This window comes from Andrena cerasifolii, chromosome 12, assembly GCF_050908995.1.
Source record: "Andrena cerasifolii isolate SP2316 chromosome 12, iyAndCera1_principal, whole genome shotgun sequence".
Taxonomy (NCBI): domain Eukaryota; kingdom Metazoa; phylum Arthropoda; class Insecta; order Hymenoptera; family Andrenidae; genus Andrena; species Andrena cerasifolii.
This window is the reverse complement of record NC_135129.1, coordinates 5,140,742-5,157,374: the sequence shown is the minus strand read 5'-3', so window position 1 is coordinate 5,157,374 and position 16,633 is coordinate 5,140,742. Positions and strand designations below refer to the sequence as shown.

The window sequence follows — 16,633 nt, the reverse complement described above, 5'->3', positions numbered from 1 at the left end:
TTTATATATTTTTATAGTCAGTGCCTGACATTTTGTTTCGCGTTACTGCATTTAACTTCGCATTATCTGAAAATATAATAATTCTATATCAAATATGTAATCACCGAATCTTCTACTTTTTTATAAGTCATGATTTTATAAATCATTAGACTCGTGAATCATGTCGTGATTTTATAAATCATTAGACTCGTGAATCATGTCGTGATTTTATAAATCATTAGACTCGTGAATCATGTCGAAGACGATCAATTTCTCAATAATTAATGAATATAAAGGACATGAGAAATAGGAGCGAAACCTTTCGATCTTACACCCTATTTTGTGCGTGCTATAAACATTTAAAAGACTCAGAGATTGGTGTAACTTTTTATCAGTTTATTTTAGCAGATACTAATTTTGCCAACTCATATGTTATATAATTTATATACATATATCATATACATAGGTTACCGCAATCTATATTAATATGTATATGTAACTATATAATAAACATTACTTTATGTTGAATATTTTCTTCATTATTTGTTATTGATACTATTTTTAAATAGAAGTGATACGACTTCGGAAACCGAGAGGTGCGATACCTTTTACAGTATGTCGCAAAAAGATTAATAAGAAATTCATTAAGTATCAAGCTACGATATCCAATATTAACTTGGATTCAAAGTAGTACCAAATACGAAATATAGCGTAAAATATCTTAGGTGGTACGATATAGGCAACCCTCCCCTAAATCTTGCAATGCTAGACTTTCGTTTATCTTCATTTAGCAAAAAAAATCTAGTAAACAAACAACTTTAACGCTGCCACTTTAACGGAATACAGAATGTCTCCCGAAAATCTCATAAAATACGAAGCATTAAAGTCGCGCATTCATCCTTGATTAAACATTACTCTCATAAACGTCACGCGTGCCCCCGGTATTCTCCTGAACAAAAGTATCCCCGCAGCGTTGCCCCTCGACCCAAACAGTATTTCCTCGTATCCGGCGGCAGACGATTTGTTTATTCACCCATTTACTACCGCCGACTGTCCGCTATATTAAACCATCCCCGCGGCCTCCCCATCGCTTTCATTTTCATACGCTTTATCGGGCATTATTCCCCGTTTACCACGCTCCGATGTCACCCGCCCTCCACCGTCCCCTTCGCCTCAGGAGACGCATTCCTTTCGCCATCAAAATTTTTCTCCCGTCCCGCGCGTCCGGCCCCTTCGCCCCCTCCCGCCCCTTTCGCAGCCGTGCTTCATCCCTTTTCCCAGGGAGGGCCGTGACGCGCGAGAGATACCCACGAATTCGTGCCTTCGTGGCGTTGTTAAAAGTTCTCCACGCCGACAGAGTTTCACTCTGTTTCACTTTGGAAGTTTCGGATAATAAGCGCGAAACTGTAGAGGGACGGTGGCGTGGAGGAGAAACGACGACGCAAGGGGGCTGCGTTAAGGGTGTGCAGAGGGTCGGAGGGAGGTAGGGGTGTAGGGGAGTATCGTCTACACCGTCACTTCCTGTCGTCTGGACTATTTTAATTTTTTTCCAAGGCACCGTCCAATTATTGGCGACCGCGAAAGTCGTCCTTTGTCGAGCGGCGACCGCCTTTTGAAGTGCCCCCTTATTTCTTCCTACCTGCCCGCCTCCCACCTCTCTATCCCTGTCTCTCTCTCCTCGTCCTAATGCCCGGCCGCGACTGATAAGAAACACCAGGGCTGTCTCGTTGCACGTCGAATCGAGCTCTCGCCGGGGTAACGATCGTCCTTTAGTTTTGGAAGTTCGATGATTACGGGTGCCTCTGAATCTTCGGCTGGCGCGCGCAGTAGTACAGCCAGAGACAAATACGCCCGTGGCGAAACTTCATGGTTGTTCCCCTTCGGCTTAAAAGTTGCTAGCGCACGCGTAACGGGAGCCGACTGACAGGTTTATCGGTCCTGAGATAGTCCAACGATCTCGCTCCTGCGTGAACAGGTTCGCGAATTTTGGGAACTACTCTGCTTGCCATGGGGACATTTTCGGTTTCTGTTGGAAGCCTTGGAAATCGTTGACAAAGTAGTTTGCAATGTTGGAATATAGGAAGCTGGTTGTGCCGCTGCAGTTTTGTTTCAATGTTGGATCAAGAAACAGATTTGTCCATTTAATGGTAATGCTTTTTTCGGAGGTGCTGTGGGTCACTAGTGACCCATATGACCAAGGGGATGTCACGCGTCAAGTTCGATATATTTTACAATTTTACATATATCCCAAATTCATTAATCTATAAAGTACCTATTTAACTGAGATTAGTAAGAAAAATACGATTTAGGATTTAGCTAATGGGGACGTGAGATCATTATTAAGAAAAAGGAATGTTAACGCTGTGTAATGTATAAACTATTCGATTGCTTCGACTGCTCGTTTCATACATTTAGATCTAGTGTTGTCAATCTTGTTAAGGTCTTCTCGTGTAGCTGCCTCCGAAATTGATGAATTTCTTTTTTAAAAAACTGTTGTTAACCCTTAACTGGTATACTGTTTTTGGCAAACGTGGCTGGTATACTGGGGTCGTGGCAGACCCCAAATAAAAAAAGGACACAGAAATTTGTAAAGTCGACCCTGAATCAACCTCTATGAATATTTTGTTCTTAGGTAATGTGTAAAATAATAGAAACCTAGAAAGTTAAACTATTATTATAAAATTAATTAGAAAAACAGTATACAAGCTTAGGCAACCAAAAATTTTGCAGCGAACTTTGCGTGCCTGGGGTCATGAGCGACCCCAAGATACCAGTTAAGGGTTAATATTGTTAACATTGAACTCTTTTGGGATATAAAGAGGTGGGCAGGATCCCACAATAATTAATAAATAATGAGAAGGGTCGACAAAAAAAAATATTTTCCGCAAGCGTAAAGATTCCTCGTTATACCCCCAAAGAGTTTAATCCAACAGGAGCAATAGTTTTCTAACAAAAAAATCTTAAATATCAGTTACTTTTGGGGCTGTTAGAAGAGAATCGCCCCCTTAAATTTGTAATTAACTACTATTTTCTTTATTTTAATTTTGTGTTTGTACCTTTATGTGCTTTTTGCTTTTACTTTATTTAGGTACGTATCACTTGTATACTTCTTTCTGTAATCTGCGCTTCATTGCTCAGCGTGTATAGTATTGTTTCTTGCATTCATCAAAGGGCTTCTGTTTAACTTACTAAATAAACAAATGAACTAAACTGACCGCAAAAATATTTATCATTCTTGAAAGTCCATTAAATTGAAAACATTCTTGGCCTCGCACAGCACGTTCAGTTCCCTATATAACAAAAGATTCTTATTCTTAGTTTATTAATGCGGTCATCCACGTTGTTTACATAAACTTGCTTTATTACAATAGCACGGTGAATTCACCGGCGCAGTTATAGTTTATACCCATCCATTAAGAAACCTTCTGAATATTCCAAACGCGAGAATTGCGCGTGAAACAATTACTCAATGTTCATAGGATATCCGTGCTCAGTGGCAGGTTTATTTTCAGTTACTACGCGTCGACTGCTTTTCCGCCCCGTTTGGCCCCGCCGTTGAAGAGACCTCGTTTGATGCCGCCTTCTCGATCGCAGCACCCGAAGCAACAGAAACAACAACCAGCAGTGAACACGGCCGCTGTCCCAGACCTGAACCAGCTTAAAGTATACAGTGAGTAGCATCCCTGCATATACGAGACGCTCCAAGGGTTGAAAAATGCAGGCTTAATTGGCCAGGAAACACGTCGCGACAGAGGACGACGCGCGTCAGAATTCAAGTGGGGGAACGTTTGAAGACTCGCGAAAATACAGTTCAGTAGTTCGTCTCGTTTGATCGTCCGCAGACTACGTCCCACGGAAAATCGCGGCGCGAAGGGAACGTATCGTCGACGCTCCTTCGCGCGCAAAGTGTACGGTTTAATTGTGTGAAAATTGTAGGCACGAGTTGCAAGGTACCGTGTTTCGCATATTATTAAGGGAACGGAGGAAAATAGAAAAGCACGAGGGTCGTGTTTGTTACGGTGCGAAATCGAGTGCTGGAAGTCGAGAACGATCCTTTATCTACGTCTTCGGTGAAAGATTTGTTGATCGTTAAGGGTATCAAAACAGCATTGCGAAAGTTTGATAACGTCCCTGATGGAATATAAGATTAATCCAATTAGAAATTAGACAGATTATACTTCCATAAGAAACACCAAGTTCTTCTTCAAATTTAAAGAAAAGAAATCCTGCCTTAGTCCGTTGACTAAATTATTTTTCAATTACAATCCCCTTCCGCGTATTTAAAACTGATTAAAACCAAGCTAACTCTTTGTACCCAACGCTGAAACATTTTCAAATATCATGTTCATCTTTCTCAGTTAGTAGTTTAAAATAAAAAGATGTATCAGCGTCCCAAGGCAGGCATCGAGTGGAAGTCGAGAACGATTTTTTATCTACGTCTTCGGTGAAAGATTTGTTGATCGTTAAGGGTATCAAAACAGCATTGCGAAAGTTTGATAACGTCCCTGATGGAATATATGATTAATCCAATTAGAAATTAGACAGATTATACTTCCATAAGAAACACCAAGTTCTTCTAATTTAAAGAAAAGAAATCCTGCCCTAGTCCGATAACTAAATTATTTTTCAATTACAATCCCCTTCCACGTATTTAAAAGTGATTAAAACCAAACTAACTCTTTGCACCCAACGCTGAAACAATTTCAAATATCATGTCAATCTTTCTCAGTTGGTAGTTTAAAATAAAAAGATGTATCAGCGTCCCAAGGCAGGCATCGAGTTACAATTAAATGGAACATGGACCTGCGATTTCTCTGTTGCAGGCAACCCGGATATCCTGATCTGCGGCAACTGCAGGGAAATGTTCACGGACCTGGGCGAGCTGCTGGAGCATAAGCGGAATTACTGCAAACTGCGGTTTACATGTAAATGTCACACCTACAACGGAACAGCCCCAAGTATGTACTCGAAAGAAAAGTTTCGATGCAGAGCCCCGTTCCGGTAGGCAAAACGCGTCCCTTAGATCGATTGAGTGGCCCTCGAAGTGAAAAGGGTCCCGCGAAAATTCGTCGACGACGCCTCCACCTTTAAGAAATTTTTCAATAAAGATCCCGCCTCTCCCCATTGGAATTCGGGGGCCGCAAGCTTTCGAAATACTGGGCTGTTGCCCCTCTCCGGCGAACGTTATCCCCGGCGCCATTCAACGGAGCGGGTGTAAAAATGAAATTCGTACCGATCCTCGAACGGCTCGCTGCGTTACGATTCCTCCTCGTCGCGGAATTGCATCGTGGCGCTTTATCGGCCGAAACGCAGCTGCGTTGCTGTAAGAAGCTGCTTAGCGGTTCGTCTGGGACGGGTAGCGGCGCGGTGGGGGTGAAAATATTCGTCGAATTCGCGTTGAAGATGGCTCGTGGGCACTTCGGGATTCCTGCGTTTCCATTTTCAAAGCGAGGCCGAAGCGTTTTCGTTACTCGACGAACGTCGATGATATTGAATGAGGAGAATAAATTTTAGCCCTGCAGAGGCAGATGAAAGCTGAATTGCCACGCCTACGAGGCAGTGAACTTGAAACTTCGATTCGTGTAGATATTTACGAGTACATTAAAGCTATTACACCTGAATGAGATAAGTAGACGAGAGAAATTTCGAATGCCCGGTGTTTTGAAATCCGTGGTCTCGCGTACCATTTTCCTGAGGAGATGGTACAGCGACGAAGCGTGGGTGGTGTGCGCATTCGCAGAAGCGGGGTCGTTAAAAGCGTGACGTTTCCGTGTCCAAAGGAGATTCTACGACGGCCCTGCTGTGCGTGCTCTGCAAGGTGTCCTTTCCGTCAGCATGGGAGCTGATGGTGCACGCTCAGGCAGCTCATATGATCAACATTTACGAGCTGGGAACTCGGCCTCAGAGTCCGAGATCTGCACCCAGCCCTCCGCAGAGCCCGAGCCAGCATCGGAAGGAGTCATCGCCGTCACCGCAAGACTTTCAGGTACGTCCTTTGCAAGTTATACAAATATCTGCCTGCGCAGGAAATATCAACGTGTTCTACATTTTGTCGAGCCGCGAGTGTTTCGAGGGATTGCTACGTTCCAGGCGAGGAAATATACTTCCGAACCCTCCCATTCACGTAAACGAGGGCAAAATGTCTGAAAATTCAAATACTTTCTTCCTTTGAGAGGACATGATGTCTTCGCAATTTCAAAGGCAGTATTATTTATGCATTCAATTATAAAGAGAATTTAAATTGGCGTGCAACTTAGAAGTACTTCTGGAAATCTCAATTTCATTTATTAATTTGTATTAAAATTGTACTGAAATTGTTTTCAGTTCACTTAACAGTTTTCTAGGGCGATATTTTTATCTTAAGACGCTCGCGAGTGTAATCGCGGTGTATAAATCACACGCGCCTGACACGCAAGAAATTATAAAGTGGTAAAGATTCGCTCTCCGTTTTCACCGACAGGGACAGCCGAAAAGCATCCGACCGACGGTATTTCAGAACGGTAATGAAAACCGAAACACGCGCCACTTGTAGCGGTGTATACATAGCGCGGAAATTGAATTCACCTAAAGGGAAAGTAATTTCGCCCTGATGGATTTTCTGTTTCGTTATTTTTGTTGGCCAAGAAGCGAAGTATCGAACGATGACTGAGCAATCTTATCAGAATGAACAGGCTGGACGGGAAGGGTCGGAAAATAAAAATAAGACCCAGACTATTCGCGTAGCTTTAATTCCTCGGATACTTCTGGCCTGAGATACTGGTATGGTTGGAACGTCGATCCAGCAATCGTGGATTCTTCTGTAATTCTTCTCACCTTTGCCCGCGGCCTTCTTTAATCCCGAATGGCAGAGCCTGAAGGAGATTTATGGATTCGCCTCAGAAGTCGTTGGCGCCAAGTAAACACAATGAACAGCAATTGTTTGTCGTTGTATAAGAAATTGATTCGGCAGCATTGAATGGGTCTGTATCGTCGAGATATATTGCAACAAAAAAAAATAATCGAACCTGCTCTAGCGGGAAGCTTGCGCGAAGTGAATCGAGTGTAGAGGTTTATGGGAGACAGAACGTGCTCCACTTGGTTATAACAGAGTTTTCGGTGTTAAACTTTTTACGCTGCGTGTCTTAAAGATTCAAGGATCCAGAAGATTCCCGCGACGACGTCTAGTAACGTCTCGCGATGGAAACTTTCTAGATAGAGTTGGAACTTTTTTCGAATTTCTCGCCCTTAACGCCGACGAGCTGCAAATGACTTCTTAGTTTATTACCGTGGTAGATTACCCCCGAAGGTGTAACGCGATGTAGGGAAAAAGAGTGTGCGTAAAAAATGTTATCGGTGTAAATTTTCTCGAGCTTCAGAAAATATCAGCCTCGCAGCTTTACGAGTAATTTTCTGAGTGCACTTGCCATCTCGCCATTTCTTCAATACACGGGCATAATAAATAACAGTTTAATACACTCTTATTATGTACGCAGCAGCAGCACAGTTTTGCGTGCTTAGTATTTTCTAGCATTCGCTTGCAAATCAATTTCACCATCGTTGAATGAGATCTCCGAGATCTTTTGTAACGCTTCGACCGAAGCGTCGCGGAAGGCTATGTAAAACTCGAGCCTCGATGTCGTTGAACGGGGAGTAATAGTAATAGCGATACCGGTCGATTTAAAGAATATAAGTTTTCCGCTGCCGAGAAGAAAAGCAAGCAGTAATATCGCGAGGCGAGCTCTCGGTGCTTAAGACAAGTCACCGTGCGGCTGGAACGAAACTCTGTAACAAAAGAATGAAATCCTGTCGCCGCGCGGAACGACGCAGCAACTTGGGAAAATATTACTTCATCATACGTTTCTCTGTCGATATGTCAGCAACAGGGCACAAACAAGGTATAGGGATTGACCTATCGAGAAACGGGCACCGTTGTTTCCGCTTTCAGGGCTCCCCGGGTCCATTTATTATTTTCACTCTCAATGATACGCACGTAGTATGATTCGTTCCATTAGCGGTATCGGGCACGAGGTCTTGTCCGCGCGGAAAAGTGGACGAGTAATTGCTAAGACAGAGATCAATTATCGCGTCAATCGGTTCCTCAATTACCGCCGATTGGCATGCTCGTCAAGGCTGATCACTCCCGCTGATTGGACAGATATTATTCAGGATGGGATCAAAGTTTTTTGTTCAAGTGTCGCGAGTGAACTCTTTAAATATTCAGCATCCAATTTTCGTCGCTTATTTTAGGGGTTAAATGAAACGTGTCTGGTCCCACGACAGTGTCTAATAAATTATAGTAGATTATATACAGGATTCGCGTCACATGCCGATATCTCGAGGTAACGACGAAGCAACTGCAGAGTGATCGGTGAGAAATTAAATGACGGGCGAAGAAATTGACAGAGATGAAGAAACGGTGAATAAAATAATGCGATGTAATTATAAAATTCTTTAAATATGCGCGGCGAGCCGCGCTCTGTTATTGCTAGCACTACGTGCGTACAAAAATTCCATCAGATACAGCAGAGGGAATGTTATATGGGAAAAGAAGGAGGGAAGTGGAATAGGTCTGCATTTGGTCAGCCATCCGCGTAGAAGTGAGCAGAGAAATGTGCAGGAGCGCCTGGCTTAACTTATCACTATTATGACATACGTCGGTGGAACAGTGTCGTCCCTCGTTCCACTATCTCATCGCGAAAGAAAAGCAAAATAGGTCAGGCCAGCTGGCTCAATTGACCGTGCACTTCCATTTCTCAGAGTATTTTTAAACTCTTCGGTCTCCTTGCATAATTTCATTGATATACCGTCTGTCATGCTACTAATTATATTTAAAAACGCGCTGCCACTTGGTTTCAAATGTCCTTCGAAACACTCTGTCTACCTTCCAAAAAACAGGTGCCTATATAAATGATAAAGTTCGATAATGTGTACCCGAAAACAAAAGCACTGGAATGTTAACAAGGACTTGTAAACATTAATTTAGCAGAAGTTTGAAACATTCGTTGTATAATTTTGCTGTATTAAATATCTATCTACCGTCATGTTAAAAGATTTTTATCTCTTTATTCATTTTGGTGCTGCACAGTAAGTTATTTTGCAGAGAAAATGTAAAGGGAGAACAATTAGAAGATTTTCGAAAATATCAAACTGGGGAACAGTTTAATTGAACTGTGCTTATTGCACGGTCTATTTTTCATTCGATTTTAGCTTTTTGTGGATGCCTGCTAACCAATTGTTTACTCATTTGTTGCCGCAGGAAACCAAAGCGTCCGATTGCGAAGAACGCGCCGAGGAAGAGGATCTGGATGGACACGAATTAATACCGTCCCCTGACAGTGGCAAATCAACGGACAACGAGGCAGCTCTGTCACCGATTAAAATACGATCCGATGTAAATGGACTGGACCACGAGGAATGCGACGAATTGATCCACGTCGAGAACACCACCCAAGCTTGCATCATGCATGCCCTCAGCATTGTGAGTAATTTTTAACATTCTATTCTGCCTGCCTTCCTTTCTTCGTAATCGCCAAATGTATTTCGAGTTTCATTCCATTTGCATGGGCCTGAACTCTTTCGACACAAAGTAGAAAATAGTTCGTCCATGAAGCATTTCCTTCATCTTTTCCGACATTTGTGTGTACATATCTTCGTTTGTGTAATCCTGTTCTAAATCAGGAAATCTCTAGTGTACAAAAGAAATCCTTAGTAATCTCAAAAAGCTCAACTCCAATCTTTTTTCGGGCTCGTTTATTCTGTTTGTGCGCTGATTATAAAGGTGCATGCATTTCTTTTTACGAGCTTCCTCATTTTGAAAATTACACAGACTTAAACAAATATTTCCTATTTCCAAAACAATCATCTCTGAAGTAACCATTCGCGTATCATCTTACGATTTGTCAATTAGATTGAAATTGAAGAAATTCGTGAGATTTCCTTCGGTCAGTACCTGCAGCTCTTTCACATTTAATTTCGACATTTCATCGTACGAATTAAAGTACAATTTAATTGAAACCAAAGGAATGAAATTGCACAGTAGCTTTCGGTGTCAACGAAGGCTATAAAAATCAACTTCGACTTGGAAACGAAATAACGTTTCTATTAAATTTCCTTACAAAAGCGAGAACAAATGTCTGTACACAGATTTCCAGAGAAATTGGTTTGATTTGTTGTGCTGTTAGTCATCAGAGCGTTTGTTTAAACTTTACACGCAATACTCGCGCCAGCGGACAAGTAAATTGAACACCAACCGAATTCCTTTGTTTTATTAATGCGCATTTATTAATTTTGTACGCTCAGCGCCGGCTCAATCGTGCTTAATTGAATCGAAAGAAAACGCATTAATTTTTATAAAATCGCTGCCGGATTGCCAGACAATTTTATAACATTATGAGACAAATTAATTAAATGGCCAACTGAATATTCGAAACGCGTCGTTCGCGAATCACCTTTATTGACAACTGCGCGTTTTTTTATCCATCGTAATGCGTGCTTTAATGAAATCACCATATTTTTAAAAACAACCTCCCATCAGAGTTTTATTTATTCGTAACATTTTCAAAGCTTCTCTCCATTGTAAATATTTCACGCATTGCTGATTCGTTGCCAGAAATTTTTCAGTCAGTCCGAATTTTAGTTCATCAGTTAACATTTGATCTCCTGCTTCCAGTGATTCCTTAATTTAACCCAAGTAAGTATTACATTTTCCCTAGTAACTTCTGTCCTCTTCAAGCAACTTCCAAATCCCGCATCAAACATTTCACCAACCGCAAACACCCGCAAGCAGAAAGTTGTATCGCGCCAAAAAGCAGCGCAGCGTTGCAATCGCTGTGAAAGATAAATTTACTAGAAAGGGGTGTTAACGTTCGGGGGCTGGGGTTTTGAAGACAAGTGTTCTAATCGACTCCGTTCCGCGATAACTGTGATGGTCGATCATTCGATGACGACTTCCATCGCGACGGTGCTCGTAAAACCATCGACGTGACGGCATTTCGAGGGTGTTGTAACGCGGGACGAAAGCTTCTTTCCCGCGATAAATCACACCGGGGCCGAATGTTCTCTCGCCTTGCGCCATTTCGGTTTCGCATTCGCCGCGAGGGAGACAATCGTTGCCAAATGGTTTCGCGAAACTGTCGTATCCGCGTAATCACCGCGCGTAAACGCGTTATAGCTTTCGACGATCGCGCGACGAAAATCCCCGCGATGCACTTTCATTGTCGCCCGTAACACACGCCTGGAAAAATTCATCGAGATTTAGCTGCTTCCCCTGTGGACGGGACTCGCGAAACTTTCTGTTGCACCGCGGCCAGAAGGTGTAGAAGAAAAATAGCAACCGCACGTTGCAGCACAGAAATAAACAAGCGAATCTTCAAAGTTCATTAATTACCATTCAAAAACTGCAGCATAGATATACATATCCAGATAAGTTTCACACTAAATTCGCACGCACTGTTCTTCCCTGTTGCTCCGATTCCTCATCGCTGTTCGTTTTATCGGTTAATTTCCTAGCTCCGCAGCCGACAGTACGTTCCTCCTTCGCCAAGCTTGCACGTTCCTCGCCGACAGGCTCGCTAGCCAGAAGCTTTTAATAATTTCCATAGCAGCTGGCCGCTCTGTATTCTCACTTACAGGATGCGATCACCTTGTACGTTGCAGGACTCGTCCTTGGAACTCAACTCTGACACAAACTCGAGGGGAAGTTCTGGCCCAGTCATGGCGTTGACTAATGGATCCTTGTCCGCGAAGGAATAAGTCGGGAAAGAATTAGTCATTGGGACACGGCTCTCCCTGTCGAGGGGATTCCTGTACCAGCGCCACCAACGAGACATATCGATCTCCTTTAAGGATAACAACCCCCACCCCCCGTCTGTATATAGCTTAAATGCCTAACAAATAATTCAGGGTCGTCTCATGCCAGATCTGGGACCTATTTTGGCGAATTTAGTATCGATGGATCTCGGACAACCGCCCGGAGGATTCGACGAATGGGAAAGATTTAAAGCGTTTCGCGTCCGTCCGCGTACATCATTGTTGGCTAGATCTATCTCTTCCTTCCTTTCGTTCTCTTCCCTTCTGTCCTAGAGCTTACAATTAGCTGGAACGGGAATATAATCGTTTTTTGAGCTTCCATCGAGGGAAAGGTATCGACTTCTCTCTTTATTTCCGGTCTAATTGGTTGGCAGGGGTTAGTCGAGTCGGGCGTGCAGAAACTAAGTAGCACACAGGGTGACTTCCAGTAGCTTCTGAGGAATAGGAGCGCGAGGAGCTCCGGCGGATCTTGAATTCTGAGCGATCGAACATCATTGCGCGCATGGGTGCTCCTTCGTCTGTGATAATACTACGTTTCCTATCGGTTCCAATCGCGGCGATCGTCGCGGCGTACGCCTTGCTTCGCGCGGAACGCGCTTCGGGGGAATTCGTCGCGATCAGCTCCGACCGCTTTGCGGGCGGCGAGCGATGATTTCTCCAAGTAGTCAGCAGAAAAGATTCGCGAGAAGGGTGCAACGTTAATGGATTCTTTTTCTAGCGTCGTCGAGAAATAGGTGAGAAACAAAAACAGGCCGTCCGTTTGTGGTAGCGTTTTATGAAAATTGCAGGTAGTCCTTCGGGGAGGCAGTGCACCGTGCGTGGTAAAAGCTGATTCTTATAGTGTCTAGTATTTTAAATTTCAGAGAAATATGGCTAATTTCTGTCTTCTGAATAACTTGAGTTGATTAGTGATTGCTTTACATGCCCAAAACATTACTTTTCATTGGGCCTCTCACATCTTAGCCCACATTGAAAAAAAATTCTGAGACCATCAAAACTAGATTCTAGTTTAAAAGCTGAAGGTTTCCCAGAAATTGCTGAAGGAATTCGAACACTGAATAATGTACCCAATCGCCTTCGTCTTGAAATTTAATTTTTGCGCCTCGCTGAAATTATTAATCGATTATCAAAACACCCTTTTATTTCAATGCTATCGTAGCCAACATATTCCTGCAGGTAGAGGTGAAATCCACTGAGTTCCGAGAAGATTTTCAATATTTTAACGATTGCAATCCCTAAATCGCAACAATATATTCTCCAGCGCGAGAGGTAGCCTGCGATCTTCGATCTACAAGCACGACTGTAAATAAATTCGCCTGCTTTCCGTAAATCTTCCCCTTCCCCCGTGGCGCGGTAATAAATGTCGATTAGTTCTCGGGTCGGGGCATGTTAATCGTCAACGCTTAATTACCGTTTAGGACGTTGTAAATATTCGTGTAACCTTAAGTTAGCGTAAAGATGGTAGCCGTTACGTTACGTAGGATTAAATAGGGGAGAAAGGCCCGATCGGAACGATTTCAGTCGCGGACCCGCGAAACGCTTTAAATCGCGCCTGCGGGGCGCGCCTTCCTCGAGTCCCGCGAGGATCTCCCGATCGCATTGATGGATAAATTGGTCGAATTCAAATGATTTTGCGTCGAGCTGACCGCCAACGATATGATTAAGACACTTCGATCCGAGTAGCAACCGAAAAGGGTGACAGTGACTGAATCGTAAGAGAGAGAGAGAGAGAGAGAGAGAGAGAGAGAGAGGGAGAGTGAGGAAAAAAAAGAGAAGAAAATATTTAATTTCCCCCCTGATAGATAAGATCCATCGTGTGAAGTTGATTTCGTAGGATCGACGCAACGTAGTCTACACCCTGATGGGAAAGGAAGCGTGGATCCTCGAGATTCTCCATTGATTGCGAAGAAAATCGTTAGCATATCAAACGAGTGTATTTTTGATGACGTGTGAGTGCGGCTTTCTTTTTCTCCAGCGAAACGAGCAGAGGCGAAGATCGTCCAAAGTAGCGTAACTGATTATAAAGGAACATCCATCACGGTTACCGGTAACAACTGGCTCCGTCGTACAGGCAACGGTGCCACCAAGCCGCGGGAACGCGAGCCTGGGTAATCGTTGAATGATGCTTGGTGTCGCTCGCTATATTTTTTAGGGAACCTGTCGGACCGTGTCGACCCGATCGATTTTCAACGCTTAAGGAGAACGCGTTCCCCGCACCATTGTTTACTAGCGAACTGCACGCTGAGTCGTAGTAGATGCGAGGAGGCTCTAGGATCGAGGGATCTCTAGTCGACCGAGGATTTAGCATTCGCTGCTTCCGAGTGACTTTCGTTCTGTTACGCGTTTACTCCGCTCTAATCTAATCGAATTTTGATTTAGCGCAGCTTACTTCTAACGTCTTATTTAAGTCTTCCCTGTGAGTACAGTTGTTCGCAGTCCCGGCGTACCGAGCGTAGCGTTGCAGGGTACGTTCATCCCCTTCCTTTAATCGCACGTTGATACCGACGAAGTGGCTGGTTCGAAGCACATAGCATTATCGTTCGAGAGCGTGCTCTCTAATTGTTTTCGGACGGGAATCTGTTTCGCGGCGCGCAACACGCGCCGGCAAACATCCCGCCTGTTTATACTTTATTAGGAGGCACCGGTTCGATGAGGATCGGCATGGTAATGGATCGAGATTGCCCGTAATAACGATTTCACTAACCTATTTATTATCGTAGGCGTACCGTGTATAATTTATGTAATTTATTACGCGTAACTATTATTGTAACATTGTAATATACATTATCATAACGGAGTGGAGACGATGCGGGGAGATGATAGAAGTATGGCGGATTGCATCGTATTAATCATGGAATTGTATTCATGGGTTATCGATGCGATACGAACGCGCACGATCTCGTGCGATTGTGCCGTTTCTACAGTTCATTATTATTTAATCGTACATCGTATTTGCGTACACACACACACACACGCACGCACCTACACATATACATATATTTTTAATATCCGAACGGTAGTAATATCTGCTTCGCGAATGTTCGCACGGGAACGGGAATAACAGGAATATCAGCATAATTCCGCCGATAATTGAGCAAGCGTAATTGAAATGAAATTACCGATCATTTTGGCAGTCCTAGGACGTTTGTAACTGAATCAATCGTCCCTCCTTCGATGGGAGTTTCGACGCTCCTATGCCCACGTTCGTGCGCACGCATTAAAAAAATTGCCAGCGATATTTCTAAATTTCTAACGCCGGAACGACAATCGTCTAATTTGCTCGAGAATCAGTTCTTGCTGATCAGTCGCAGACAAATAATCTTCCACCTATTCGAATTGCAAACACAGCTTCCATCGTTCCTTGCCGATAATGTCAGAAAACGATGTTTCTTCGCGAACTTACTCAAGCAAAGTTTGAAGTCACGTATTACACAATGCTTTCACCCGTCACGATTCACCCAGAAGTTAGTTTAGATCGCGAAATTCCCCCGCTATTTCTCAGCGAACGATTGAAGGAACGAAAAATTCTAGTTGTTCCCCAGCTTCCTCGTCCGCTGCTTCCCCGTTTCTGTGACCTTCTTAGCCTGTCGTCCACTGCACCAAGCCTTCCTCAGCGAACCGCTAGAAGAAGCCCCATCCAGCGTCCCTCCGCTTCTCCTTCCCCGGTTCGTTGTTCATCCGACATCTTCCGCGAGTCCCCTGAAATCATTCAACACACACGAGACCGACTGGGCCGCAGTTGGGCGAGTTTTAATCGATATCGGACTGTGCAAGTGTTTCGCTGCCGATGAGCGTTCGAGAGAGTGGACCCTCCCTCCGAATCGAAGCGCCGATCGCGATGAGAGAATGGAAATGCGGTTGGAATCTTGCTTGACGAGGAAATATGTTACCGTACCCTTAGCGATGTGTAGATTAAGCCACGTTAATCATTTACTAAAGAGCATATCTCTTCCGAGTGGTCTATATAGTTTATCCGTATCGCCGAGTAATATTCGTAAACGATTACGACGCAACTGCAAAAGAACGATCATCAGCCGATGAGAAGGGAAATCGACGTCGCCGTTTCAAGGCGCCCTCGACAGAGGCTCGAAGCCTCGGCCGCTTTTCTTCCTGCGTTCATTCTTCGCACGGAAAGAGGATACACCATTTATCTATGTTAAGTTACGATTAGATTCTAGGAACGAGAGTTATTTGTTCTATATATAGTCCTATAAATATATTATATATATTATATATATATGAACAATGTTTTATGGATCATTATCATCTGAATAAAGTACATTACGTCTTTTAATGGGCCTAGGTGATTGGTGGGACAGTGGCTCTGTGCTGCGTGTGAATCAAGGGAGGTGTTCATTCGGTCGCTTGGGTTCTCTAGTGTGGATTTAACCACACAGTAGCTTCGGAATGCTTCGAATTAATTTCAATATATATATATGTCAGTCTTGAATCGCTTAGAATATCAGTGGCGGATTTAAGAAAAAAGGCCCAGGTGGCAAACGTTCTGAGGGGCCCATTTTCTGGGGAAAATGAAGACATAGTTTACTAAGAACCTATACCTAATCAGAATTTTTTTTGGAGATGAGGCCCTGGGGGGCCTTCTAGACAGGGGCCCAGACAGCAACTGCTCATCAGCCGCCCCGTTAAATCCGCCACTGTAAAATATCCTTCGAATCTTATAAATTCTAGATCTCTGAACTCTGAGCCTGAAGCTTTTCACAGGTCTTATGGGGAATCCTATTTTGGGGGCTAAAAACACAAAAATTTGGGACTTGTTTAAAGAAACTACCGATTCATCTGAGATTTGGACCATAGATGTATTATTTTCAAAAATAATTTTGATATTCTGTACAGTATTTGCAGTACA

At 43.4% G+C, this 16,633-nt stretch overlaps 1 protein-coding gene across 1 annotated transcript in view; it reads left to right on the top strand.

Moving 5' to 3' along the window:
• Positions 1–13,522, top strand: part of LOC143375545 (uncharacterized) — a 146,752-nt gene extending 133,230 nt beyond the window's left edge. Inside the window, exons 6-10 of the mRNA XM_076824771.1 lie at positions 3,492–3,649; positions 4,803–4,937; positions 5,760–5,965; positions 9,215–9,436; positions 11,614–13,522. Of these exons, the coding sequence (XP_076680886.1) occupies positions 3,492–3,649; positions 4,803–4,937; positions 5,760–5,965; positions 9,215–9,436; positions 11,614–11,709 (817 nt within the window). The 3' untranslated portion in view covers positions 11,710–13,522. The remainder of the gene's footprint in view (positions 1–3,491; positions 3,650–4,802; positions 4,938–5,759; positions 5,966–9,214; positions 9,437–11,613) is intronic.
• The last annotated feature ends 3,111 nt before the right edge of the window (positions 13,523–16,633 follow it).